This window comes from Myotis lucifugus, unplaced genomic scaffold (genome assembly GCF_000147115.1).
Source record: "Myotis lucifugus unplaced genomic scaffold, Myoluc2.0 scaffold_101, whole genome shotgun sequence".
In the NCBI taxonomy this organism is placed as follows: domain Eukaryota; kingdom Metazoa; phylum Chordata; class Mammalia; order Chiroptera; family Vespertilionidae; genus Myotis; species Myotis lucifugus.
The window spans coordinates 4,016,818-4,043,054 of record NW_005871149.1 but is presented as its reverse complement, the minus strand read 5'-3'; the positions used below and the strand labels follow the sequence as shown (position 1 = coordinate 4,043,054).

Here is a 26,237-nt window from a genome sequence, read left to right as displayed (position 1 = left end):
CTGTTTTCAATTTGGGTCTCCAGGCAGACTAGACAGTGTGGAGCAAGGTTTTCATCGGGCCGGGCTCGGGGAGGCGGGGAGGAGCTCCCGCGCCCGCCCCCAGCAGGCGGCCGAGGGCGGGCAGGAAGGGGCAGGGCCGCCGGGTCTCCAGAGGCTGTGGGACCGGAGGGGACGGCCGGCCGGGTCCCAGCCGCCAGAGGCGCGGGTGCGAGGACCGAGGATCAAGTCCCCCGAAGTCGGGGACCTCAGAGCCAACAATACGGGCGGGGAGTGGGGGCAGTTGGGAGCGCAGGTTCCTTAACTTGGAGCCTCTTCCCTCCTGGCTGAGCCTGGCGCCCTGCCGGGAGGAGGCTGGCCGCCTGGAAACTGGGCCTTGGGGCTTTGTCTCCTCCAGGTCTTTATCTCGCACAGATCTCTGACTTTTTCCTATCACTCCACAGGCACTGCACATCTCTGGGCCTGTTTTCTTTTTTATTGATTTTAGAGAGAGTGGCAGGAGAGAGAGAGGGAGAGAAAGAGAGATGAGACACCAATCAGCTGCCTCCTGCACGCCCCCTACCGAGGATCCCGCCGGCAACCCTGGCATATGCCCTGATCCCAATGGAACAGGCAACCTCTTGGTGCATGGGAGGAAGTTCAACCAACTGAGCCACAACAGCGGGTTGGGCCTGTTTTCCATTCACAAAAATGCAAGCCTTGTGATCAGAAGCAGAGGAATTAAATAGGAAAGCAATTTTTTGAAAGAAGCACCTAAGAGCCGAAACCGGTTTGGCTCAGTGGATAGAGCGTCGGCCTGCGGACTGAAAGGTCCCGGGTTCCATTCCGGTCAAGGGCATGTACCTGGGTTGCGGGCACATCCCCAGTAGGAGATGTGCAGGAGGCAGCTGATCGATGTTTCTCTCTCATCGACGTTTCTAACTCTCTATCTCTCTCCCTTCCTCTCTGTAAAAAATCAATAAAATATATTTAAAAAAAAAAAAAGCACCTAAGAGTGACAGTGTTATATTAATCATATCAATAAAACTGGGGGGCGGGGGGACAAAAACCAAAAATGGAGCAGCTCAGGGGTCTTCTGCAGAAAACAGCAAGTCCATCCAGGTGGGCAGTGGCCAGAGGGTCTACCTTGCTCCACAGCTGGGTGAGTGGGCTCTGCCCCTGACAGACAGTAGGTAGCGGCTGCCAGCAGCACTTTCTAGAAAGCCTCAGGCCCACCCTCTCAAGATGGGTACAGATATAGGCTTGAGGCCACTGCACACGGAAGGCAGAACTTACCACATAATGTGGGATACCGCACCAGAGATAACCTTTCTTAACTAAGTTCTTTCTGGTACTAAGTTCTCCGAATCCTCATCAGGGGCTCCTGGACTTATCTTACTTAATTAGATGCTCACTGATGGAGAAATTAACACTGTTCTGGGGCCCAAAGCAGTGAATCCAAGTAAAGGAAAGGGGAAAAGCATTTTCTGGAAGGAGATAGAGATGCACAGATAGATTTTCCTTATTAAGTTTAATGGACATGGGTTTCAGTATATCAGATTGTAAGTAAATTGTCAAATTTTCAAAACAAATCAGGAAAAAAACAGCAAAAAGAAAAATTCATTCCCTCCTCCTGAGACTTTTCCTATAGATCAACTACCTTCGTTAAGAAAAAGACTCTACTGGGGCTGGCAGCACTGTGTATTCTAATAGAATAACACCACTTTTCTTAAAGTTCAGTTTATACAAGCAGCTATGCTAACTGCTTATAGGAAAATCACATCAATACCAGTTTTCTCTGTCTTTCCAATACAGATTTGAGAATGCCATCCTGATTTTATTACTCTCAGCCATACAGGAGTGAACAAGAAACCCAACTTTTTCCCCACCTGGCTCTGAAGTTTATTATTAATGTTACCATCATCAATATTACGTAATGAATGTCATCACCATTATTACAATTATGAATTGGGCAGCCAATCAAACTAGTGAAAATACTGTTCACAAACTCCATGGCAAGTGAAACAATGTCCTTAACTATCTATTCCTTTTTTAAAAAAATGTATGCATTCCTCCTTATCTTCAATTTCTCTAGGTGAGCCAGGAGAGGGAAGACTTCGGAGCTTAAAGTGCAGGACTAACTATGTAGGTTCTCAATGAGCATAATGCCATCTCCTAGAGAACAACTTGGAAATAATCATTGTTGGAGGCATTTTCATAATTATTTTTAAATTAACATTTAACTTTAGAGTAGTTTCAATTTACAAGAAATCTGTGAAAATAACAGAGAATTCCCAGGCCCCCACGCCCACTTTCCCCTTCTTCTTAACATCTTAAATTAGTATGGTCCATCTGTCACAATTAAAGAGCCAATGTTGATATTATTAACTGAAGTCCATACTTTATTCCCTTCTCCTTAGTTTTTCACCTACTGCCCCTTTTCTTCGCCAGGATCCCACCCATGACACCACATTACATTTCGTCATCACGCCTCCTTACCCTCCTTCTGGCGTAGCTGTGACAGTTTCTCAGATTCCCCTGGTGTGTGATGACCTTGGAGTGCTGATCGGGTATTTTGTAAACTGGGATATTTTGTCAGTTGGAATTTCTTTGATATTTTTTTTATGATTATGGGGTTTGGAAGGAAGACACAGAGATAAAGTGCCTTTTTCATCACAGATCAATAGCACATACTATTGCTACAACTTAGGTGATGTCAACTTTGATTCCCTGGATGTGGTGATGTTTGTCACACTTGTCCAATAAAGGTATTCTTTTCCCGTTTCCATACTGCACTCTTTGGAAGTCACCGCACATGGCCCACACCAATGTGTGTGGAGCTGGGGGGGAGGGATCTACATCAATTATCTGGAATTTTTCCACAGACTTGTCTATTCTCCCCATTTCTTTATTTATTTATTCAATCATTCATTTACATCAGTATGGACTCCTGGATATTTATTTTATATGTCTGGTTATAATCCAATTCTATTTCATTAATGTGTTGCTCCAATTGGTCCAGCGTTGGTGACTGGAAGCTTTCAGTTGCTATGTCCCCATCAATGTGTGCGTATGTGTCCTCAGGCTCCTCATGTATGTTTCCTTCCCAAGTCCTACAATTGGTTATTTCTACTAAGGAATCCTGGTGCCTTTACTGGAAAGTGGTATTAGAGACTCAATCTAAGAGAACTGAGAGGCTGTACCCTAAGGACAATGGGTTAAATCATCACTTTAAGAGATTTCACAAAATATCCAAGCCATGACCAAGGTTATAGCAAACAGTAGACCTTCATGTGAAACAGAGGCCCTGAGAGTGAGGGCTGAGTGCAATCCTTAATGAGGGAGAGAATGTTAAAAGATCTTTCCAAAGTACTGACCTCTCTAAACTTAGTTCCTCAACTGAAAATTGGGATAACCCTGGCCGGTGTGGCTCAGTTGGTTGGGCGTCACCCTGGGCACTAAAAGGTTGCCCGATTCCTGGTCAGGGCACATGCCCGGGTTGCAGGCTCGATCCCCAGTAGGGGCGTGCAGGAGGCAGCTGATTGATGTTTCTCTAATATCAATGTTTCTCTCTCTCCCTCTCCCTTCCTCTCTCTCTCTATCTTCTAGTATGGTTGTTAGAATTAAGCAAGAGGAGGACCTTTTAAAGTGCCTTGAAATAATACCTGGCACATAGCAGGCACTTAATACATTATAATTAAAAAAAAAAAGACAGCATGGGACTTTGACCTCTGATGCAATAACTGGGTCCACTTTACCAAAATGATTATTTCATTTATAGGTTTTATACTAGAAAACATGAAGAGAAAATGTTTTAACAATTATTTGATACTTTCTTTCCTTTTAGGAAGAGATCAGTTTCTCTTTATAACCCAGGCATTATCTTACAATTAAGTGATTACAGTAATGACAACAATTTCACATTTCACTTCTACGTTAATCCAAACGGTCTTTTCAGTATTTCATAGGCCACACAGCTTATGAATATTGCAGGCAGCACTTTTATGATATTTGGGGTGAGGCCCCTGAAAAAGCCCATTTTTCCTTCTTTGTAATATATATCTTGAATGAGATGAATCATAGTTGTTGTTTTTTCCTTCTGTGCTATAAATTGAAAAAAAATCAGTGTAATTCAATATTTAATCTTCATATATTAAGACAGTACAATGATTAACAAGAATTTACAGGGAATTAAATTATTTCAGAGTACACCTCGCTCCCTACCTATAGAATAGTCCCATGTGGTCCAATACCATAGTCACTAGACACATGTGGCTATCTGAATCTAAATTAATTAAAATTAAGTAAAACTAAAAGTTTAGTTTCGCAGTTACATGACACTTCCAGTGCCCAACAGCCATGTGCGCCTTGCAGCTGCCGTACTGCACAGCAGACATGAAAGCTTCCCATCCTGCACAGCATTGAAAGTCTTCAATGAGGACCTCACAGGAGCACTGGGAATGAGTGTGACCTCAATAGTCTGCTGGGGGGGTGGGCAGGTGATGAGATGGATGGAGAGATCCCCCACCCGGAATGCCATGTAAATTAAACCCCAAAATCTTCCTAAAAAGAAGAGGGGGGAAAGAATATAAGAGAATATTGCTTACCACATGACCCCTTAAGGCAGTGGTTCTCAACCTTCTGGCCCTTTAAATACAGTTCCTCATGTTGTGACCCAACCATAAAATTATTTCCGTTGCTGCTTCATAACTGTAATGTTCTACTGTTATGAATCGTAATGTAAATATCTGATATACAGGATAGTCTTAGGCAACCCCTGTGAAAGGGTCGTTTGGCCAAAGAGGTCGAGACCCACAGGTTGAGAACCACGGCCTTAAGGAATTTACTGGGGAAGATACTAATAGGATTATGTGAGAGCTTTTTTTTTCCAACTTGAAGGGTATTTTCTTAAAACCTAAATTTCTGACTTTGCACCTAAGAGGAACAAGCAGATGCCCTCCCTTCTGTTTGACGTCTCCTCGTCAAAGAGAACAAAACAGCGTGTTCAACTGCACAAATGTACTAAGTTCCCGCTGCAGAATGTCAAAGGAATTCCAAGTTATCCTGAGTTACTGCTGATTCAATCTGAGGACAGTAAAACCCGTCCTATTGCTCTGCTTGGCGCTTCCTAACTGTAAGCTCTGGAAAACGACCGTTGGGGACAGAAACATGTGCAGAGTTCCAAGTAGAACTTTGTAGAGGAAAGAAAATCTAAACTCCACAAAAAGCTCTACGATAAATTCAAGATCATGCATTAACAATCAGAAAGTTAGCTTTTTATTCAGCAATTCTACAGTTTTTCTGATTTTGAAATCAATTTCTACTCATTTAAAACAACTTGTTTTAACTGTTTTTTTATTTTTAATTCATGGAATTAATAACGATTTTATTACTTCTTTATTTCATTCGCTTTTTAAAATTTTCTTTTTGTTGCTGTTAATCCTCACCTGAGGATATTTTTCTATTGATTTTTAGAGAGAGTGGAAGGGAGGGGGAGAGACAGAGAAAGAGAAACATCAATGAAAGAAAGACATTGATTGGCTGCCTCCTGCACTCACCTCAACCAGGGCCAGGGATCAAACTGCAACCTACGTATGTGCCTGGACCGGAATCAAACCTGCAGGCCTACGCTCTATCCACTGAGCCAAACCAGCTAGGGCAATTTTATTAGCTTTTTAAATTTATTCTTACTTCATTTAAAAACCCACACACTCACCTTGAGCCTGCATGCGTGTTCTAAGAAGGGTCAGAGGGAAGCTGGCTATCTGACCACTGGTGTGCGACAGCGTGCTACATCCCAGCAAAATCATTAAGCCGGGGTCTACAGAGCTTCCTGCATAATGTTCGAGCCAATAGTTCTTCAAAAGCTGGAAGAGAAGAAATCAGGAAACATCCTTTAACTACTGTGCAGGTCGAAGGAGAAGAAATTCATTGTTCACACAACTGCAGGAAACATTACTGAGTAGCTTCTTGATTCTGGAATGATATTGAGCATTTCCGTAGATGTTACCTCAGTTAATCCCTCAGAAACCTGACAAGTCAGTATTGTTGCCTCCATTTTATAAATTTCATAAATGAGCCCTGACTTGTTTTGCTCAGTGGATAGAGCGTCGGCCTGCGGACTGAGGGGTCCCGGGTTCGGTTCCGGTCAAGGGCATGTACCATGGTTGTGGGCACAACCCCAGTAGGGGGTGTGCAGGAGGGAGCTGATCGATGTTTCTGACTCTCTATCCCTCTCCCTTCCTCTCTGTAAAAAATCAATTAAAAAATATTTTTTTAAAAAATTTCGTAAATTAGGCAACTTATTCAGAGAGACTTAAGTTTTCAGGTCAGAAGCTATTTCATGAAAAGTCATTTATAACCAATTTTTAGAATAAAAACCGTTATTGTACCAAATTTTCCAATGTAACACATAATGTCACATTATGGGGATAAACTCACCTCAAAAACAGTGAGGTCTGTGCCTGCATAAGGTATAATGCTTAGCAAGTTAGGGACATAGCCTTTGAAAAAGGTTCTAACACCTTCTTGTTTCAGAAGCTTCTTGCCACAATCAATAATCCCTGAGTACTGTCCAGTTCTACCCACAGTCAGTCTGGTCTTTATTACCTAAAGGGGAAGAACATATTGAAAATATATTACCAGAGTCATTCAGCTCACCTAGCAATCTAGAAAGCTATATTGGATCACAATGTTTACTAATTATCATAGAAATCAAAAAAGAAAGCAATCTTAAACATAATTTTGATTCCTTACTGACTCAAACATGAACTGATACAGTATAGAGCTTTTTAAAAAAATTAAACAGGAGAATATAACTCATCACTGTGGCTCTAATTGATATATCCATTCAAACCCCCTTACTGGGCTGTAAGGCAACATATTCTGAAACACATTCATTACTGCTTCAGATAGGTTGTTTTTTTAAAGTGCTAAATGAAATTGGCTCTTTTTCTCATGCTGGTGGTACCTCTTGCCAAAACTATAGCCAACCTTAACCGGTTTGGCTCAGTGGATAGAGCGTCGACCTGCGGACTGAAAGGTCTCAGGTTCGACTCCGGTCAAAGGCATGTATCTTGGTTGTGGGAACATCCCCAGTAGGAGGCAGCTGATCAATGTTTCTCTCTCATTAATGTTTCTAACTCTCTATCCCTCTCCCCTCCTCTCTGTGAAAAATCAATAAAATATATATATTTTTAAAAACTATAGCCAAACTCCAAGTTTGAAAGAAGTACACGGTCATGTCAAAGTGAAGAACCAACATGACAACAGGGCCTATATATGCCAAGTCATTTAATATGACTTGGACTCATTTTGTGCTCATGAAGCAGTAACAGAGCAGGAATAGAGGGCCCCAGTGGGCTCCAGGAGGCGGCTGCACAGTATTCCAATGCTCCCTGTAATTCTTCTGCTAGAACCTCACTCCTTGTCCTCTTAACTTCTATTCATTTAATTTAGGGCAGTGATTCCCAAAGTGGGCGCTACCGCCCCCCGGTGGGCGCTGCAGCGATCCAGGGGAGCGGTGATGGCCACAGGTGCATTTGGGGGCGATGAGTAGCTGCTATTAAAATTTTTAAAAAATTAATTTCCAGGGGCTGAGTAATATTTTTTCTGGAAAGGGGGCGGTAGGCCAAATAAGTTTGGGAACCACTGATTTAGGGAGATCCATACAGTAGTAGGAGAAATCTCTCCAAAGCAGCCAAGATTTATTTTTTTTAGATCTACTTTGCCTTGATTGGGTGGGTAGGAGGTAATCAACCAAAGACCTTATATGTATATATCCATAACCCATGGACACAGACAATAGGGTGGTGAAGGCCTGGGGTGGGAGCGGGCTGGAGGGGATCAATGGGGGTGGGGTGGGGTGAGGGAGCATATGTAATACTTTCAACAATAAAGATTTATAAAAAAATAAAAACTATCGACTTTGCCTTGATGGGGCAGACTGCCTGAGCCGCCTCTGAGCAGTCAGATGGAAGGCCTTTGTTTTATAACCTTCTCTGCAGGACCCTATACTTTGAATGACCCCATTCTGAAAGTACTGCCCTCCCCAGGGCAGTGCACTCTCTTCTTATCCAATATCTCTGAATTTCCAAATTCTAACCCATTCTATTTGTGCCTTTCATGAAATCCCTAACTGGAAATTTCTCCCCTTTAAATTTCCATTAACGCTTCCTATTGCTCTCTCTTCTAGAATTTGTATTTTATATGTTGGACCATCAGCATTGATGTGTATGTTTTGTCTCCCTTCTGGACTATAAGAAGCTCCAAGGCCAAATGTCTGTCTGACTCATCTCTGGACCTAGGAAAGTACCTCACCCATAGGGGTGTGCAGTATTAATGAATGAGTCAATTAAACAGCAGACAACAAAACTGTTATCTTCTTGGTACATTTACAATACCATCTTTATCCTAAATAACAACAACAACAAAATATATATATATACACTAAGGCCAACTGATACTTGATATGAGCTTTAAGTCCAGTAGCTATAAAATTGTTTATTATGCAAATTCTTGATCTGCAATTCATTTATAAAAAATTAGAAAGTATTACTTTATTAAAACTTTATAATAATACATACCTCCATGGGGTAAATACAGGTCTGAGCAGTTACACCAGCCAATGAACCAGATACAAATCTCTGAATAATTCCTGTTTTAGCACCATCAAAACTAAGCCATTTCTTATACTGTATAAATAAAAGTATTGAAATGTACAATATTACTGAAATGGATTCTATATTGTTTCTAAGTTTATAACATTAATTAGTACTATAAGATGATTTGAAAAAGTATTCTAGATACCTGATATTAACATCTAGTAGAATACTTGATTTCAATTTTTATGCAATTATCTAAGATAATAAGAACCTTTTCCCCTTTTTTCTGATGAGTAAGTCAGCAACATTAAATCACTTAAGCATCTTCATGACTGTCATACTATTTCATAAAAGACATACAAATGACACAAAGGGTGCACGGAATCTATCTTTTATCTCTTTTTAGCCTCTCACCTTCCATGTGGAAGGTACTAAATATTCTTTGGTAACTGGGTAATCAGGAATAGTAACCAGGTAAATTGCGTTTGTTACAAGGAACAACAGTTTACTCTGCTTAGCTCAAGAAACAGGGAGGCGACTGCAATAGCACATGTGGAAATAAGGAAAGCACCCTAGCTGGTTTGGCTCAGTGGATAGAGCATCGAACTTCAGACTGAAAGGTCCCAGGTCAAGGGAACATGCCCAGATTGCAGGCTTGATCCCCACTAGGGGATGTGCAGGAGGCAGCCAATCAATGATTCTCTCTCATCATTGATGTTTCTATCTCTCTCTCCCTCTCTGAAATCAATAAAAATATATATTTTTTTTAAAAAAATAAGAAAATCAGAAATACCAGCCTAAAGGTCAGGCTTCACAGGAACTAAATAAGTCAAGTTTCATGAGACTGAAACTGGAAACTCATTTAGAATCCAAGATAGGCTTAGCAAGCAGATTATCTATCCTAGGCAAGATGCTTTCCTGTTGGCCTTTTCTAGTGGTCTCTCATCAATGCAATCTTCTTAAGAATTAACTCTCTGGTTCTCAAATCAGTGACTTCCCATCAGAAAGTATGATTGGTTCAGTTCATGTGGCAGACACTGCTGTCTGTTCCTAGTACTCATTATCACCTTCTTCCGTTTAGTAACAGCCAACTCAGCTGTAAACTACATTTCCCTCGTCTCCCTTGCAGCTAGGTTGGGTGGCTAAGTGACCTATTTTGGCCAATGAGAAATGAGGGGAAATTGAGTATGCAAATTATGAGACATCTCCTGAAAGATTTTTGGATCGCTCTTTCCTCTACTTGGGAAATGGCAGATGGGTGTGACCTTTGAAGCTGAGTGTTGAAGATGACAGAGCTATACTGTTAGCCCTGGACTACTTGCCTCTAGCATATTTAAGCTACTGTATCTTGGTATTTCTTTGATACAACAGCTTAGAATGAACCCTAACAAGTGCTGCAATTGGTTACCAGCTGGGGGTGCTGTCATAACTAAAACCAACAATTTGTGGCCCTGTTAGGACACAGATACTGCAATCTGAGTCCAGGGCTTTGTGGAAATGCTTGCTGAAGCTGCCTCCTGTGATAATTTGGAAGGTAGACCGTGTGCTTTCTGAGCCTGAAGCTCTAGGAAAACTGATTGCAAAATCTCAGAATGCTGGTCAGTGTTGCCCACTCCTTGCTGCTTTTAGTAAGATCTATGAGACGTGAGCTAAGGCTCTCTCTGCTTTTCTTCCCTGGGCCTTTTCTGAAGCTATCAGAGCCGGGCCAGCCCAGAAAATGGAAACCTTGAGATGTGCATAGAGCACTCGTAGACTCTTATGTGATGCTAATAGGTTACACTATTTAAAAATAAATATAGCTCATCTTAACATTAATTGATTAAGTACAATTAAAATCTTAAATCAGATTAACAAATTTAAAATAAAACATTCAAATTGCTCAAAGGAAAACCAATATCGAAATGTTTTAGAGGGCTTCCTTCACTGTGACATTGAAATGAAAAGAACTAATAATACACATCAGTTATGATAATATACTATAATCTATGAAACATTTCTTTTATCCTCACCCGAGGATATTTTTCCATTGATTTTTAGAGAGTGGAAGAGAGAGGGAAAAACAGAGAGAAATACCGATGTGAGGGAAACACATCAATTGGTTGCCTCCTGCTTGAGCCTTGACCAGGGCCAGGGCCGGGGAGAAGCCTGCAACCGAAATCGAACCCAGGACCCCTCGGTCCACAGGCCGACGCTCTGTCCACTGAGTCAAGCTGGCTGGGGCCATGAAACATTCCTTATAAACAAAAGCAATATAAAAACAACACTAACCAAGTGAAAACAAAGTCACTTATATTTAAATTGACAGCTATCGCTTGACACTCCAGTTTTCTCATGAAAGCCTGAACTTTTTAAACATTCCATTTTAAATCTGGTCTTTGTTGTAAAATTTCACAGACGATAGCATTTTACCTGTTCATAGGCCCCGAACTTGATGACCATCTCAGGTGCAATTTTTAAAACATTTGCACTATTTCCTCGCCAAAGAGAACGAATTCCTCCTTCTTTTATCATCTGCTCAAACCCACCAATTAACTTCATTCTCGTTGGCTCTAAACTATGAACCTAGAAAAAAAAGAGAAGGAAGATTTTCCTGGACCAACTAACAGGGCTGTGCCTCATCGCCTGGGGCTCAAAAGAGCTGGCAGAATCTTCAAACTTCCCAACCTCTCTAAAGATGATGATGTCCATCAGTCTGTTGTCAGGAAGCCCCAAAACACAGAAGGTGTGAAACCCCGGACTGAAGTCCCCCAGATTCAGCACCTTGCTGCTCCACGTGTCCTGCAACTGTCCACACATCAGCTATTGCTCTGAAGCAGCAGCACAGTAAGAAAACTAAGGAAGAAGCGCAGAGTCCAGAGGCTGCAGAATCCGGCCGGGAGATGAAGGAAGACAAAAACACCAGGAACAGATCGCCAAGAGACAGAGGCTGTGCCCCTTGGCAGCTCCTCCCTCTAAATCTGAGTCGGTCAAAAATAAGATTTTCTAAGATCTTAGAAAATAAGATCAGACATCACAACAACAAAAGAGCCCTAGCCGGTTTGGCTCAGTGGATAGAGCATCAGCCTGCAGACTGAAAGGTCCTGGGTTCGATTCCAGTCAAGGGCACATGCATGGGTTGCAGGCTCAAGCCCCAGTAGGGGGCATGCAGGAGGCAGATCAATGATTCTCTCTCATCACTGATGTTTCTATCTCTCTCTCTCTCCCTTCCTTACTGAAATCAGTAAAAATATATTTTAAAAAAAAACAAAAAACAACAAAAGAAAACCTATTCATAATCCAGTACCAATTGTCACAATGTTACCAAAAATCCCAAAGAAAACAAAACACTAAAGTATGTAAATTTACTAGGTTGTGGACTAATTTTTATACCCTTGCAGAGAAAATATTCAGCAAATATTAAATCTTAATTATTTAACCGATTAAATCTGCAGTATTTTATAACTACTGTTAACAATTCATTACTCAGTAAAAAAAAAAAAAAAGAGGAAATTAGACAACATTAACTCTAAAGAGGTAAAAGTTAGTAATCTGCTCCAAGTAACTTAATTTCCATTTTTAAAAATATTCTTAGTACTTAAATAGTAGAGTAGAACCATGCTATTAGGGCAGTGTCAGAAGCTAGAAATAACTAATAAATTAGACTAATGGTGTTTTATCACTTCTTTGATAGATTTAGCTACATTTCTGAAAAAAAAACATCTAATAGAGTGTTTCTATTATTTTATTATTTCAAATAAAAATTCATTTAAACGGCATATAAGCATCTTTAAGAAATTAAGAAATCTTTAATGTAAAAACAAAAATGTAAAAACAGAACTAGATGATAGAGAAAAGTGTGAACACTTGATAAATTAGGAGAATAACCTTTTACATTTTCAGAAAATGTACAATTTTAATGACTAGTATGAAATGTGCCAAAACATTTCTTTTGAAAATTATCAAGGATTTTTCAAATGACTTTAATGTGTAAGGGCCACCGAACTTGCGCAATCACCTGCATCATGACTCTCAAGCGATCAAAAGGTGCCGTGCACGTCCTTGAAATGGCGCTAGCTATTCCTCCTACCACCATATGCCGCCACCAATGTCCAGAACTCTTTTCTTCCACAGTAAAGTCATCTGGAATAGCTATGCTCTCCCCTATGTCAATTATCTAATAAAATGTAAAAACAGAATTAGATGATAGAGAACAGTGGAAACACTAGATAAATTAAGAGGATAATTTTTTTACAAAGATCAAAAATCACAAGTTTTTTTTCATCTCTCATCTCCTGATAATGAAGACTGACAATGTTCTTAGCACTTGTACTAGACCAGCGGTTCTCAACCTGTGGGTCACGACCCCTTTGGGGGTCGAACGACCCTTTCACAGGGGTCGCCTAAGACCATCGCAAAACACATATATAATTACATATTGTTTTTGCGATTAATCACTATGCTTTAATTATGTTCAATTTGTAACAATGAAAATACATCCTACATATCAGATATTTACATGATGATTCATAACAGTAGCAAAATTACAGTTATGAAGTCACAATGAAAATAATTTTATGGTTGGGGGTCACCACAACATGAGGAACTGTATAAAGGGTCGCGGCGTTAGGAAGGTTGAGAACCACTGTACTAGACCAAATAATTTTTAATAATGCATTCAGATATAGGTTTACTATAAGATCAATGCCCACTGATAAAAGAAATTGAAGACACAAATAAATAGAAAGATATATGGTGCTCATGGGTAGGAAGGGTTGATATTGTTAAAATGTCCACACTACCCAAAACCACCTATAGATTCAATACAATCCCCATCAAAATTCCAATGATATTTTCCATAGAAATAGAAAAGAAATCCTAAAATGCACATGGAACCACAAAACCCTGAATAGACAAAGCAGTCCTCAGACAGAACAAAACTGGAGGAATCACACTCCTGCTTTCAAACTATACTATAAAGCTATGATAATCAAAACAGTATAGTAATGGCATAAAAACAGACACATAAATTAATGGAACAATCGAGAGCCCAGAAATAAACCCTCACAGATACAGTCAACTAATATTTGACAAGGGAGCCACGAATACTCAGTGGAAAAGGATAGTCTCTTTAATAAATGGTGCTGGGAAAATTGGATAATCACATACAGCAGAATGAAACTGGACCTCTCTCTCACACCACTTACAAGAATTAACTCGAAATGGAGTAAAGGCTTAAACATTAGATCTTAAACTCCTAGAAGAAAACACAGCAGAAAAGCTCCTTGACATTGGTCTTGGCAGTGACTTTTTGGATTTGACACCAAAAGCATAATTAACAAAATCAAAAATTAATATGTGGGATTACATCAAACTGAAAACCTACAAAGTGTGAGAAAATATCTACAAATCATATAGCTGATAAGGGGTTAATGTCCAAAATATATTAAAGAAACTCATACAACTCAATAACAAAAATAAATCCACTGAAAATGGACAAAAGAACTAAAGAGATACAGATGTCCATATATATGAAAAGATGTTCCATATCATTAATCACTGGGGAAATGTGAATCAAAACCACAATGAGCCCAGCCGGCAAGGTTCAGTGGTTGAGCATTGACCTATGAACCAGGAGGCCATGATTTGATGCACATGCCTAGGCTGCAGGCTTGATCCCCAGTGTGGGACATGCCAGAGGCAGCTGATCAATGATTCTCCCTCATCATTGATGTTTCTCTTTCTCTCTCCCTCTCCCTTCCTCTCTGAAATCAATAAAAATAAATATTTTTTTAAAAAAACCACAATGAGTTACTACCTCACACTTATTAGAATGCCTATTTCCTAAAAAAAAAAAAAGGAAAAGAAATAACAAGTATTGGCAAGATATACATACACACCCATACCCACATAGACACACATCTATGTACAATAATAAACAATAAAATAGATACAGAGGCAGAGCTGCCTTGAACAAACTGTCAAACTACAGCGGGAAGGCCGGGGAGGGTTGAGGGGCAGGAAGGCGGGGGGGGGGGGTAAGAGATCAACCGAAGGACTTGTATGCATGCATATAAGCATAACCAATGGACATAAGACACTGGGGGTTAGGGGAGGCCAGGGGATTGTCAAGGGCGGGGAAAAAATAAGGAGACATATGTAATACTCTTTGTAATACTTTAAGCAATAAAAAATAAAAATAATAATAATAAACAATGGTCACTGTACTGTCATGAGAAAGAAGGAAGTCCTGCCATTTCCATAATATGGATGGGCCTGGAGAACATCATGCTGAGTGAAATAAGTCAGACACAGAAAGACAAACACTGTATGGAATTACTTCTATGTGGAATCTAAAAGCCAGATTCACAGTCTTTCCCTTCAGCGTGCCACTGAAGACCCTGGTGTTGCCATGGGCCGCCGCCCCTCCCGGGGTTACCGGTATTGTAAGAACAGCCGTACCCAAAGTCTCCTTTGTGCTGAGGTGTCCCTGATGCCAAGATCCACATCTTTGACCTGGGGCAGAAGAAGGCAAAAGTGGACAAGTTCCCACTCTGTGGCACATGGTGTCAGATGAATACGAGCAGCTCTCCTCCGAAGCCCTGGAGGCTGCCCGCATTTGTGCCAACAAGTACATGGTGAAAAGCATGTACTTGGCAAAGATGGCTTTCACCTCCGAGGGCGGCTCCACCCCTCCCACGTCATCCACATCAACAAGATGTCCTGTGCTGGAGCTGACAGGCTCCAGACAGGCATGCAGGGTGCCTCTGGAAAGCCCCAGGGCACCGTGGCCAGGGTCCATGTTGGCCATGTCATGTCCATCCGCACCAAGCTGCAGACCAAGGATCATGTCATTGGGCCCTACGCAGAGCCAAGTTCAAGCACCCTGGCCACCAGAAGATCCACATCTCCAAGAAGGGGGATTGGACTAAATGTAATTCGGATGAGTTTGAAGACAGGGTGGCTGAAAAGCGGCTCATCCCAGATGGCTGTGGGGTCAAATACATCCATCGTCGTGGTCCCCTACAAAATGGTGGGCCCTGCACTCATGAGTCTCGGTGCTGCCCCCTCCTTACAACCACCAGTAAACCCTACTTCCTATCCACAATAAAAGCAAATAAAAAGCCAAATTCATAGAAGTGGAGTGTAGAATGGTGGTTGCCAGGAGCTGGGGAGTGGAGGAAACGGGGAGGCGCTGGCCAAAGGGGACGAACTTCCAGTTCTGAGATGACTAAGTTCTGGGGATCCCATGGAAAGTAGAAACAGTAATTATGTGAGGTGATGGAGGTGTTAGCTAACCCTACTGTGGTCATCATTTCACAATATAGAAGTGTCTCAAATATGTTATACACCTTAACTTACAAATGTTATATACCAATCATATCTCAATACATTTGAAAAAACAGACCAAGATACAAATGCAGTAGGGATCAATGAGATGCACATTAAACCAACAAGATATCACTTTATGTCCAACAAAATGGCAAATGTCAGAAAACTGGGTAATTCCCAGTAACAGTAATATAAAGAGAAGCAGGAACGTTCCGGCACTGCTGGTGGGAGTGAGCTGGCGTAGCAAGCCATTCTGGGAAATAACATGGCTAGATGGTATTTTGGAAAATGAAGACTGAACACCCTAAAAATTTTACAAATGCATATTCCTTCTGACTCAGAAACTCAGGTAACATTCTTTAGGAAGCATAAGAGAAAAGCATTTTTTGTGGGTGGGGAATTAGAGAAAACACTATGAGGAGAGACTACTGTTTCTTTAGCCACTGAGGCTGAAAGTATTATAGGGATTATGTGACCATAATAACAGCTATGACACTTACGACAGATAAAAAATACAAACTAATCTTACAGTAGAACGCTTCCAGAAGCCAGCAATTTCATCGATACTTTTTGCGGGATGAAGTAAAAAGTAGTACTTCCATTCATCCCAGTCTACTGTCATTGATCCATCACTGTCCATGCTGGAATTTAAAAAACAAATAGTGCTTACAACATTTATAACAAAGATAGCACCATGATAAAAATTAATTAAATGCTTCTTACATATTTATGATAGAAGCCATTCCTTTGGACTTCATGAACAGTGCTGTACTTTCATATTTTAATAGACTTTATTTTTTAGAAAAATTGAGAATATAGCCCTGGCTGGGTGGGTCCGTTGGTTGAGCGTTGTCCTGTACACCAAAAGGTTGCAGGTTTAATTCCCAGTCAGGGCACATACCTAGGTTGGGGGTTTGATCCCCAGTCAGGGCACATACAGAAAGCAACTGATCAAGGTCTCTCTCTCTCCCTCCCTCCTTCCTTTCCTCTCTCTCTAAAAATCAGTAAAAACATATCCTTGGGTGAGGATTTTTTTTTAATTGGGAATATAATACAGAGTTACACCCCTTTTCCTCTAATGGTATCATCTTACATTATTATGGTACATGTTACAATTAATGAACCAATATTAATACATCATTAACTAAAGTTCACACTATCCTCAGAGTTCCTTCGTTCTTAACTAATGTTCCTCTTTTGTTTTAGGATTATGAGGTAATCGTCATGTCACCTTAGGCTCCTCTTGGCTGTGTCAGTTTCTCAAACTTTCCTTGTTTTTGGTAACATTGACAGTTTTGAAAAGTATTGATCAGATATTTTGTAGAATGCCCCGCTGATGGAATTTTAACTATTTACTTGTATTTCTCTCACATATGCCTTGCTCTTTTAAAGGGAAGGCTATTTAAAGTCACCTTTATATTGCTAGCACTGAGCACTCAGTAAATGTTAGTTGAATGAATGAATAAATGAATAAAACTGAGGATGAACCTTATACCTTATGAATCTTCTAATAATATTTTTCCTCTGACCCTCTTTTCCCTACTTATAGCTTTTAAATCAACTTTAAAATAACCTTTTACTTATTAATTTAAAGAGAAGACTCACTTTTTACCATGAAAAATTCAGGGTTTACTCGACTTTTAAGCATCTCAAAATCAAAAAACACAACAGCTATTGTTTCTTTGAAGTCTAAGTTAAAGGTGGAATTAAGTGAAATGCTTTTCAATTGCATTTTTCTCAATGGAAATTCTAAAAAGCAAATTCCATCCGCCAACAAAAAGATCCTTATGATGTCCAGTCCCAGCCAAGACAAAATAACGGGTGTAGAACATATCCTCTCACTATGAACAATTACAAAACTGAACACAACGTGTGTACGGCCAAGTGCTAAGTTATACAACTCCATCCGACTAACAAACGTAGTTACTAGAGGGTTGTGAGCTTAATGGAAATCCTGAAGGTGAGCAATGTTGAAATAAAGGAAGGGAGGGAGGGAGGGAGGGAGGGAGGGAGGGAGGGAGGGAGGGAGGGACGGAAGGGAAGAATGGGCTATATTTATAGAAATTAGTTTCTAACTTAGAATATTAAACAAAAATGAAAACTATTAAAAATAAGCAGGGCTGACCTTTGGAGAATATTTTTTGCCTGAGCTTCAGAAATATCTACACCCAGTGACTTCAAAGCAGTGATTATTTCTGAAGTTTCTATTACTCCTTTAAAAAGTGAAAAAAAATGTCATTAAAGTCTCTCAGAAGATAACAAGGCAAAATATACTTAGAACACAATAGTCTTCAAAAGCCCATGTCCTTTATAGGCCGCCCATCCCATATTCACAGCCCAAAGACTAAAATGCTCTAAAAGTAAGACACTTTGTCAACTATACTTTAATTAAAAAGGGCTTTACATTCCAGAATTTTTAAAAATAAAAAATGTTTTGTAAATGTGGCACTAAAATATTTGTTGGCAAAACATGTCTCAAACTGATGTGAAGTTAATTTTAATCAATTATTTATCTAATTCAGGGTTATGCATTTGTTTCATTGATGGAATATTCATGTACAGTTGACATTTGAACAATACATGTTTGAACTGTACGGGTCTACTTTTACACGGATTCTTTTCAATAAATACAATAGGGGATTCGCATCCACAGGTTTTGCGTCCCCGAGTTCAACCAACCTCTGAGGGTTCAACCAACCTCTTATCAAAAACAGTATTTTCGAATTTCCAGCCATGGTTTTATAACTACAAATCAAAAATACTGTTTTCGCCCTAGCTGGTTTGGCTCAGTGGATAAAGTGTCGGCCTGAAGCTGAAGGTCCTGGGTTCGATTCCAGCCAAGGGTATATGTCCAGGTTGCAGGCTCGAGCTCCAGTAAGGGGTGTACAGGAGGCAGCTGATCCATGATTCTCTCTCATCATTGATGTTTCTAACTCCCTCTCCCTTCCTCTATGAAAAAAATAAACATATATTTTTTAAATACTGTTTTCAATACACAGTTGGTTGAATCCTTGGATGTGAAGGGCTGGCTAGTGTTATCTTTTTAGGGACACAAAAGTTGTACTCAGATTTTTTACAGTATGGTGGTCAGTGACCCTAAAGCCCCTGTTGTTCAAGGTCAACTGTATAGTTGCACAGTGGTGCCCCAGACCCTACTTTAATTATTAAATAATAACATATATGCACAGTACCCGTTTTCTAAAAGCAAAATTCTAAATTTCTAAACACATCTGGCTGCAAGGGCTGCCATACGAAGTTTGTAGATCTAAGACAGACCTTGATTATTGTACCTAGCTGGAAAGAATTAAAAAGCTAATTCTGAAGCTCTGATTCGGGGGCATGAAAATAAAGCCACTCAACATTGGATAAGGCAGTGGTCGGCAAACTGCGGCTCGAGAGCCACATGCGGCTCTTTGGCCCCTTGAGTGTGGCTCTTCCACAAAATACCACGTGCAGGCGCGCATGTACAGTGCGATTGAAACTTCGTGGCCCATGCGCAGAAGTCGGTTTTCGGCCTGGGTGAGTCTATTTTGAAGAAGTACTGTTGATATTTGACTCTGTTGACTAATGAGTTTGCCAACCACTGGGATAAGGAAAGCGCTACACAAAAGTGGCCACTGAGGCGGCAGCAATGAGGACGCTGAGAGCAGGTGCTCAGTCAGAGGGCCCTGCAGGGCTGCCAGAGCCGGAGCCACCAGTCCAGGTGGGCAGCAGCCCTGGTGGCAACAGCGGGGCTTCCTATCTACGACGCAGCTCAGGGGCTCAAACAAAATGAAACCAGTGGGACGCCTGCTCCGCCAGAGTGGACCTTGGCCAGACTGTGATGTCCCAGTTTGGCTAGTCAAGGCAGAAATGAAAAGATCTATGTTGCTAATCACTATATTACTTTGGGATTTCCATCCTGCCTCAGAAAGACTATTCTCTATTATTACCAGTAACTACAAGCACTGGTGTGCAACTTCACCAGGGACAATAGTCGCGTAATATTTTTACCAATGGCATTCTAATTTCCCTGATGTATCTGACAAGACGGATTCATCAACAAGATGGTGAAATTTCAGAGCAGCACAAGAGCAGAACAGTCAGTCCTAGCGTGGCAGCAAATGACAGCCCAGTCTCATTTCAAGACATGCCTCTGGGTGCTACCTCAGTATGACTGTCCAGAAAGGCCTACACCTCCTTCCGGGAAGTGCCCGGAAGCTTGAAGCACTGTGCATTGGGGATTAAGGGTAATGGAACCACTTTTGTGCTCAGGTCATAAAGCCTCTGATATTCAGGTTATATTTTCTTTGACCCAAGAATCCATCAGTGGAATCCTTTAAACCAGCGGTCGCCAACCTTTCGGACCTCACAGACCACCAGTGGGCCGCAGACCACCAGTTGGCAACCACTGCTTTACATCACTTTCCTGGTACACTTACAATTTTTTAATTAACAAAAATTAGATTTCACAAAAGTTAAAAATTAACATATGTTTCTTATATAGATTATAAGTAGGTTCTGATTACCCATGGTGGGTCAGCCACATATGGATGCAGAAGTGTTCTACTCTACATTCAGTCTCTCTGAGGTAAGGATTTGTAACAAAGAACAAGCCAGCATGGATACTGCTCACAGCACTATGTATAAGAACAAAAAGCTGGAAACATCCTAAATATCTAGCAATATGGGAATGATTAGATAAGTTTACTCACAAATGGAATATTTTAGAGTCATTAAAAAATGTTTGTCGCCCGACTTATGAATCAGGAGGTTAAGGTTCCATTCCCGGTCTGGGCACATGCACAGGTTGCAAGCTTGATCCCAAATCATGCAGGAGGCAGCCCATCAATGATTCTATCTCATCATTGATGTTTCCATCTCTCACTCCCTCTCCCTCTCTAAAATCAGTAAAAATATGTTAAAAAAGTATGTTTGTGAAGAATATCAAATGAAGCAGAAATGCTTACATGATAACATTAAAAGAAAAAAGCAAGCCCAGCCAGTGTGGCTCAGTGGTTGAGCACTGACCTATGAACCAGGAGGTCACGGTTCGATTCCCATTCAGGGCACATCCCCAGGTTGCGGGCTCAATCCCCAGTGTGGGGCATGCAGGAGGCAGCCAATCAATGATTCTCTCTCATCATTGATGTTTCTATCTCTCTCTTCCTCTCCCTTCTTCTCTGAAATCAATAAATATAAAAATATTTTTTAAAAAAGCAGGATACCAAACTACACACACAGTGTGACTGCAATTGCATCTACAGAGAGAGAAAAGAAACCAAGGGGGGGAAAAAACAGACAAAAAAGTCTAAAAGGAAATATAAAAATAAATTAAAATGCTAAATCTGATCTCTAGCCAACAGCGTTACAAGTAACTTTTACTTTCTTTCAGGAGGTTTTCTGTGTTATCTAACTTTCCTGCAACTGAAATATTTTCAAAATAAACAAGAAAACAATAAATGACATTTTTTTAAACTACCATGACATATACTGCAAATGAGTGGTGAGACCTACCCACTCAGCCAAGTAGCGTAGCAGAGGGCAAAAACTATTTTATTAAAAGATGGTAACCAAAATTAATTAATTAGTTAATTAATTTTTAAAAAAAGATGGTAACCACACAGAAATTGTAACAATAAATACAGTTTATATATTATTTCTAGAAATTAAAAAAATACTGCTAAACACGTAACAAAATTGAATCTTTGATAGCAGGAGTTAATTAAAGGCTAGTAAACATATCCTTTGGTACTGCTACTCATGCTAAGCTAATTGTGAATAAAACACACACATACACACCATCATTATTTAAGTCCAGACTCTTAAATGCCAGCCTCATTTTTTTCTCATGGTCTTTAAGGTATTGCAAAAATTCTTGGAAGTCCAATCCTGAATCAGCATTGGTATCTCCAGCTTTAAAAATGTCCTGCAAGAAAGAAGAAACCATTGCAGAAACATTGCAAGTGAAGCCCCTGTATCATTCCATTGGCAATTAATAATTTCACTCATGCTAATTATGATGTCCATCCACAGCCATTGGCCTATTTTTTCAGTCACAGATACAAGGCTAAGTAATATATATATATATATATATATATATATATATATATATATATATAAATTGTGCAATACTAGAGTCAATAGCCACATGTCATTTCAAATAATTATGAATCTTAGAAGAATTTACCTGCGGTGATCAATGAATGCCAAATACTTTGAAAGAATAAAGATACCAAAAAAAAAAAAAAAAGAATAAAGATACCAAGATAGCCCTAACCGGTTTGGCTCAGTGGATAGAGCATCGGCCTGTGGACTGAAGGGTCCCAGGTTCGATTCTGGTCAAGGGCACGTACCTTGGTTGCGGGCACATCCCCAGTAGAGGGTGTGCAGGAGGTAGCTGATCGATGTTTCTCTCTCATCGATGTTTCTAACTCTCTATCCCTCTCCCTTCCTCTCTGTAAAAAAATCAATAAAATATATTTTTAAAAAATAAAGATACCAAGATACATAGTTCTTGCCATCAGAGACTCCCACTCTATTAATTAAATGAGATAAAATATGTGCAATTCTAGCCTGGCCGGTGTTGTTCAGTGGTTGAGCATCAACCCATGGACCAAGAGGTCACCAGGTTCGATTCCTGGTCAGGGTACATGCCTGGGTTGCTGGCTCAACCCCCAGTAGGGGGCGTACAGGAGGCAACCAATTGATATTTTTCTCTCATCCATGTTTCTCCCTCTCCCTTCCTCTCTCTAAATTCAATGAAAAACGTATTTTTTTAAATGCTAGAGATAACATATTAATGATTAAGCCATTAATCTGAAGGGACTAAGCTGAGTGAGAGGATATAAGTACGAGATAATGAGAGAAAAGTTCATTCAGAGGAGTTTTTGGAGCACAGAACTCTTAAGGAATTTCCTGAGCCACAGGAACGTTTGGACTTCATACCAGGCACACACATCTCACGCGGGAAACAAGTGGGGTGGTACCTGAAGACTGTGTAGCATTGAGAGAGGAGAAATAGAATAATTGTTTTCTCTTGATATGCTGTCACTTCCATCTGAACAATTCTTAAATAATCAAGTCACAGACCCGTCCAGAGAAGGAAGACACCCCTAACTAGGGCGACGTGCTGAACCATCAGCTACTGTCAACCCACGGATGAGGGTCTGACCCGCCCCAAACCCTGTGGATGTCAGAGACACACAGCAGCTCTGGGGCCCCATCTGGGCCTGTCCTACGAACGCCCTAATCCAAGAGGTCTTTTATAAAACTCTGCATTCCCAGAGGCTAACGCAGCTCCTGAAATCCTGTGCGGGTTCAGTACATGGCGACTGGGCCACCGGAAACCCACCGGGCATTCCCCAACGTGCCCAGGAGAAGGCCTGGGCCCTGCGGGCAGGGCCTGTCTCAGGAGGTGGAGACGGTTCCCCGCGTTACTGTGCGGGAGGGGCTCCCGGGCGAGAAGTCCCCCCTCACACACGGGCCTCTCTCCGAAAGCAGCTCCAGGAAGGCGGTCTGGCCTCCCGCTCTACTCAACGTCCCTCCAGGGCCCGGAGCCACGTCCCCTGGGTCAAGCACCTTCTCCGACTGCAGGCCAAACGTGGAGCTCCAGTTTTTCAGCCCTTCGCTGAGCTCCGTGATGTCCACCACCCCGTCCCCGTTGCGGTCAAGGTCTTGGAAGAGGATCTTGTAGGGGAAGATGTCCTCGTCCTCCTGGCAGGCGGCCGTGGGCAGCACGAAGCCCCGCAGCTGGCGCCGCAGGGCCCCTCTGGTGCCGGCCGGTGGGGGCCAGGCCCGCAAAGCCGCCTGGCCTCTGGGCCCCGGCGAGGCGGCCCCGCCCTCCGGCTGCGCCACCTGCCGCCGCCTCCACGACGCCGCCGCCGCCAGGAGGCTGATCCAAGCCGTCAGCGCGGCCATGGCAACCGCCTGGCAGAGCCACTGTGGTTCCGGGTTCCGAGCCTCCCGGGGCCAGGATACCCGCGCCTCTGGGCTCTCGGGCGGGCGGGCGCGCTCAGACAGGACCCTCGGGCACACGGCCTCCCTGCCAAGCACCACGCAACCGGAAGCTGGAAAGCGTGGTGCCAACCAGGACGGTACTTCCGGTTGACCCGGAAGTAGAAGGTGGTGTGGGGCCTGGAAGTGCAGCTCCGTGTCCAGCATCTCCCGGCGCTGACTCCATGCCTGTGGCAGGTGAGTTGCTCTGACCTGGTGCCACCGCTCCTCCCAGGGAAGGTCATCGCCCTGCAGTTGGGCCCCACTGACCCTGCGGGAGAGGTCTGGACAGGACCGCCTTCCCTCCATTCCCGTCTCTCTCTTATGCTTCCTCTACGACCTGGGTGTTTCCAAAAACCCGTCCGCTTCCTCACCTCCCACTTTTCTCCTGGCGCCACTGCAGCCTCATCTCAGCCGCCACCGCCCTACCTAATGTCTTAGTCACAACATCCAGGGGGCGCTTTGAAACCCTTGCCCGGTTTAATCCTGGGCCTGTGTAGACACTGAGGACCAGGCCCTCCATCTCGACACAGTTCCCTTTGTCTCCTGGGACAGCGTGCGTTTCCGCCATGTCCGGGGTTTTCTAAAGTCCAGGCGCTAGAGAATTACAGGAGGCAGGGTGAGGGGTTCTGGAGGAACCGAGCACTGACATTTATTGACCTGAAGCGTTGACATATAGTTTATTCTAGTTTGCTCCCCCAAAGGCTCTGCGCCTCTTTGCTCCACTGAGTACACACAGCTTAGGCGTGATGGAGCAGGAAGACAGAACGTGGGATCCTGATGACATCAGCCTCTGGACCATGTTAATGTGAAACAGAAACTAACCCAGGCCAGCAGCCACCATTGTTTCTGGTCTTCCATCTAACCAATAAACATCCTCAATAATCCACAACTAGTCAGAATAACAGGTAACCAGAAAAATGCCCAGGTTAAATTACAATCAAAATGACTATAAACAGCCCTAGCTGGTTTGGCTTAGTGGATAGAGCATAGGACTGAAGGGTCCCGTGTTCAGTTCCCCATCAGGGCACAGGCCTGGATTGCAGGCTCGATCCCCAGTAGGGGGCGTGCAAGAGACAGCCAATCAATGATTCATCATTGATGTTTCTGTCTCTCGCTTCCTCTCTGATATCAATCAAAATATATTTTAAAAAAATGACTATGAACATAGGTTTGAAACTGTTAAACTATATTGATGTTAAAATAATTTGGGCATTTTATGAGAAATCAATATTTTGAAAATAACCACTAATTTTCTATAAATCCATATGATGATATTTATGAAACAAAGAACTTTAGAAACTAATGATAAAGACTTATAGTTATGCAAATTGCCTCAGTGTTTCATTTATCCACCATTTACTGAATATAGATACTCAGCCAACACTATGCTGGCTGCTAGAGATACAAAGATAAATGAGTCTCTAACTTCCATTGAGGACTCACAGACTAATGATAGAGACACAAACAGATGGTTTATGAAGTATTTATTGTCAATGTATTTTTTATTCATGAGCAGATTTTTTTAGATTTAGCAAGTGAACAAAAAAATTTTAGTTATGAAATCCACTAAATGTAATTTGGCTCAGTGACCAGTAGAGGGTGATAGGACATCAGAATGACAGCTTAAGAATGTCTTTATGGACCATAGTGTAGGGATTTTTCTATAAACATAATTTACTCAACTAATATTTGTCCCCAAGCTCATTACATACTTATCTATTGAATATGCAAAGTATATAGATCCATTCTAAATAAAATACATTCATGATTTAGAAAAATACAGTGAAAAAATAAGTTTTACTTATTCCTATTTTATTTATCATTCAGTTTTACTTTTTTTTTTCTCTATGTCCTACAATATCATGAAAGCTCACTAACCAAAGAAATACATTGCTTTTTATCATGTGTTACAAATATCGTTTATCTGTCTTATTGGTACCTTTCAGAAATAGTCAAGTTAATGAAACTCGATGGAATGGATGCACCAAGCCAGCTGTAGTTGTTGACAGAAAATAAATGATAAAATCTCTTTATGTTATCGGTGAGTAGTATTTTGAAGCTTGAAATTTGATCCCTCTTAGTTATGTAAGTTTTTTTACTATAATTCATGTCTGTAATATTGAGATCAAAACTTTTTAAAATGCAACTAATAGAAAAGCATTTTCTATTAAACCACAGTATTCTTTTTGCAAGATGGAAAGAAGAGAAAAAAAGCTTTTCTTTGTCAGAATGTGTTTTGTTTAAAGTGAAAGTGCCTCTTGTTTAGACTACAATAGACAATTCTCCCTTTGGAAGGGCATCAATTGGCCATTATTTATGGAGTACCCACTAGATGCTCCATTTATGTGCTGTAACAAATTAACAAGAACTGGG

The 26,237-nt window shown here is 41.4% G+C and overlaps 1 protein-coding gene and 1 pseudogene across 1 annotated transcript; one reads left to right on the top strand and one right to left on the bottom strand.

Annotated features, from left to right (window-relative positions):
- Positions 1-3,739: 3,739 nt before the first annotated feature.
- Positions 3,740-24,432, bottom strand: LOC102423693 (calcium-binding mitochondrial carrier protein SCaMC-1-like). The gene is made up of 10 exons (XM_023757019.1): positions 24,236-24,432; positions 23,448-24,132; positions 21,669-21,795; positions 18,013-18,100; positions 16,417-16,528; positions 12,574-12,732; positions 10,989-11,141; positions 6,418-6,585; positions 5,693-5,843; positions 3,740-4,080 (listed from the first exon to the last, which is right to left on the bottom strand). The coding sequence occupies exons 1-10, from the start codon at positions 24,430-24,432 to the stop codon at positions 3,908-3,910; spliced, it is 2,013 nt and encodes a 670-aa protein (XP_023612787.1). The 3' UTR covers positions 3,740-3,907.
- On the top strand, positions 14,968-15,607 carry LOC102441317 (annotated as a pseudogene).
- Positions 24,433-26,237: the final 1,805 nt, after the last annotated feature.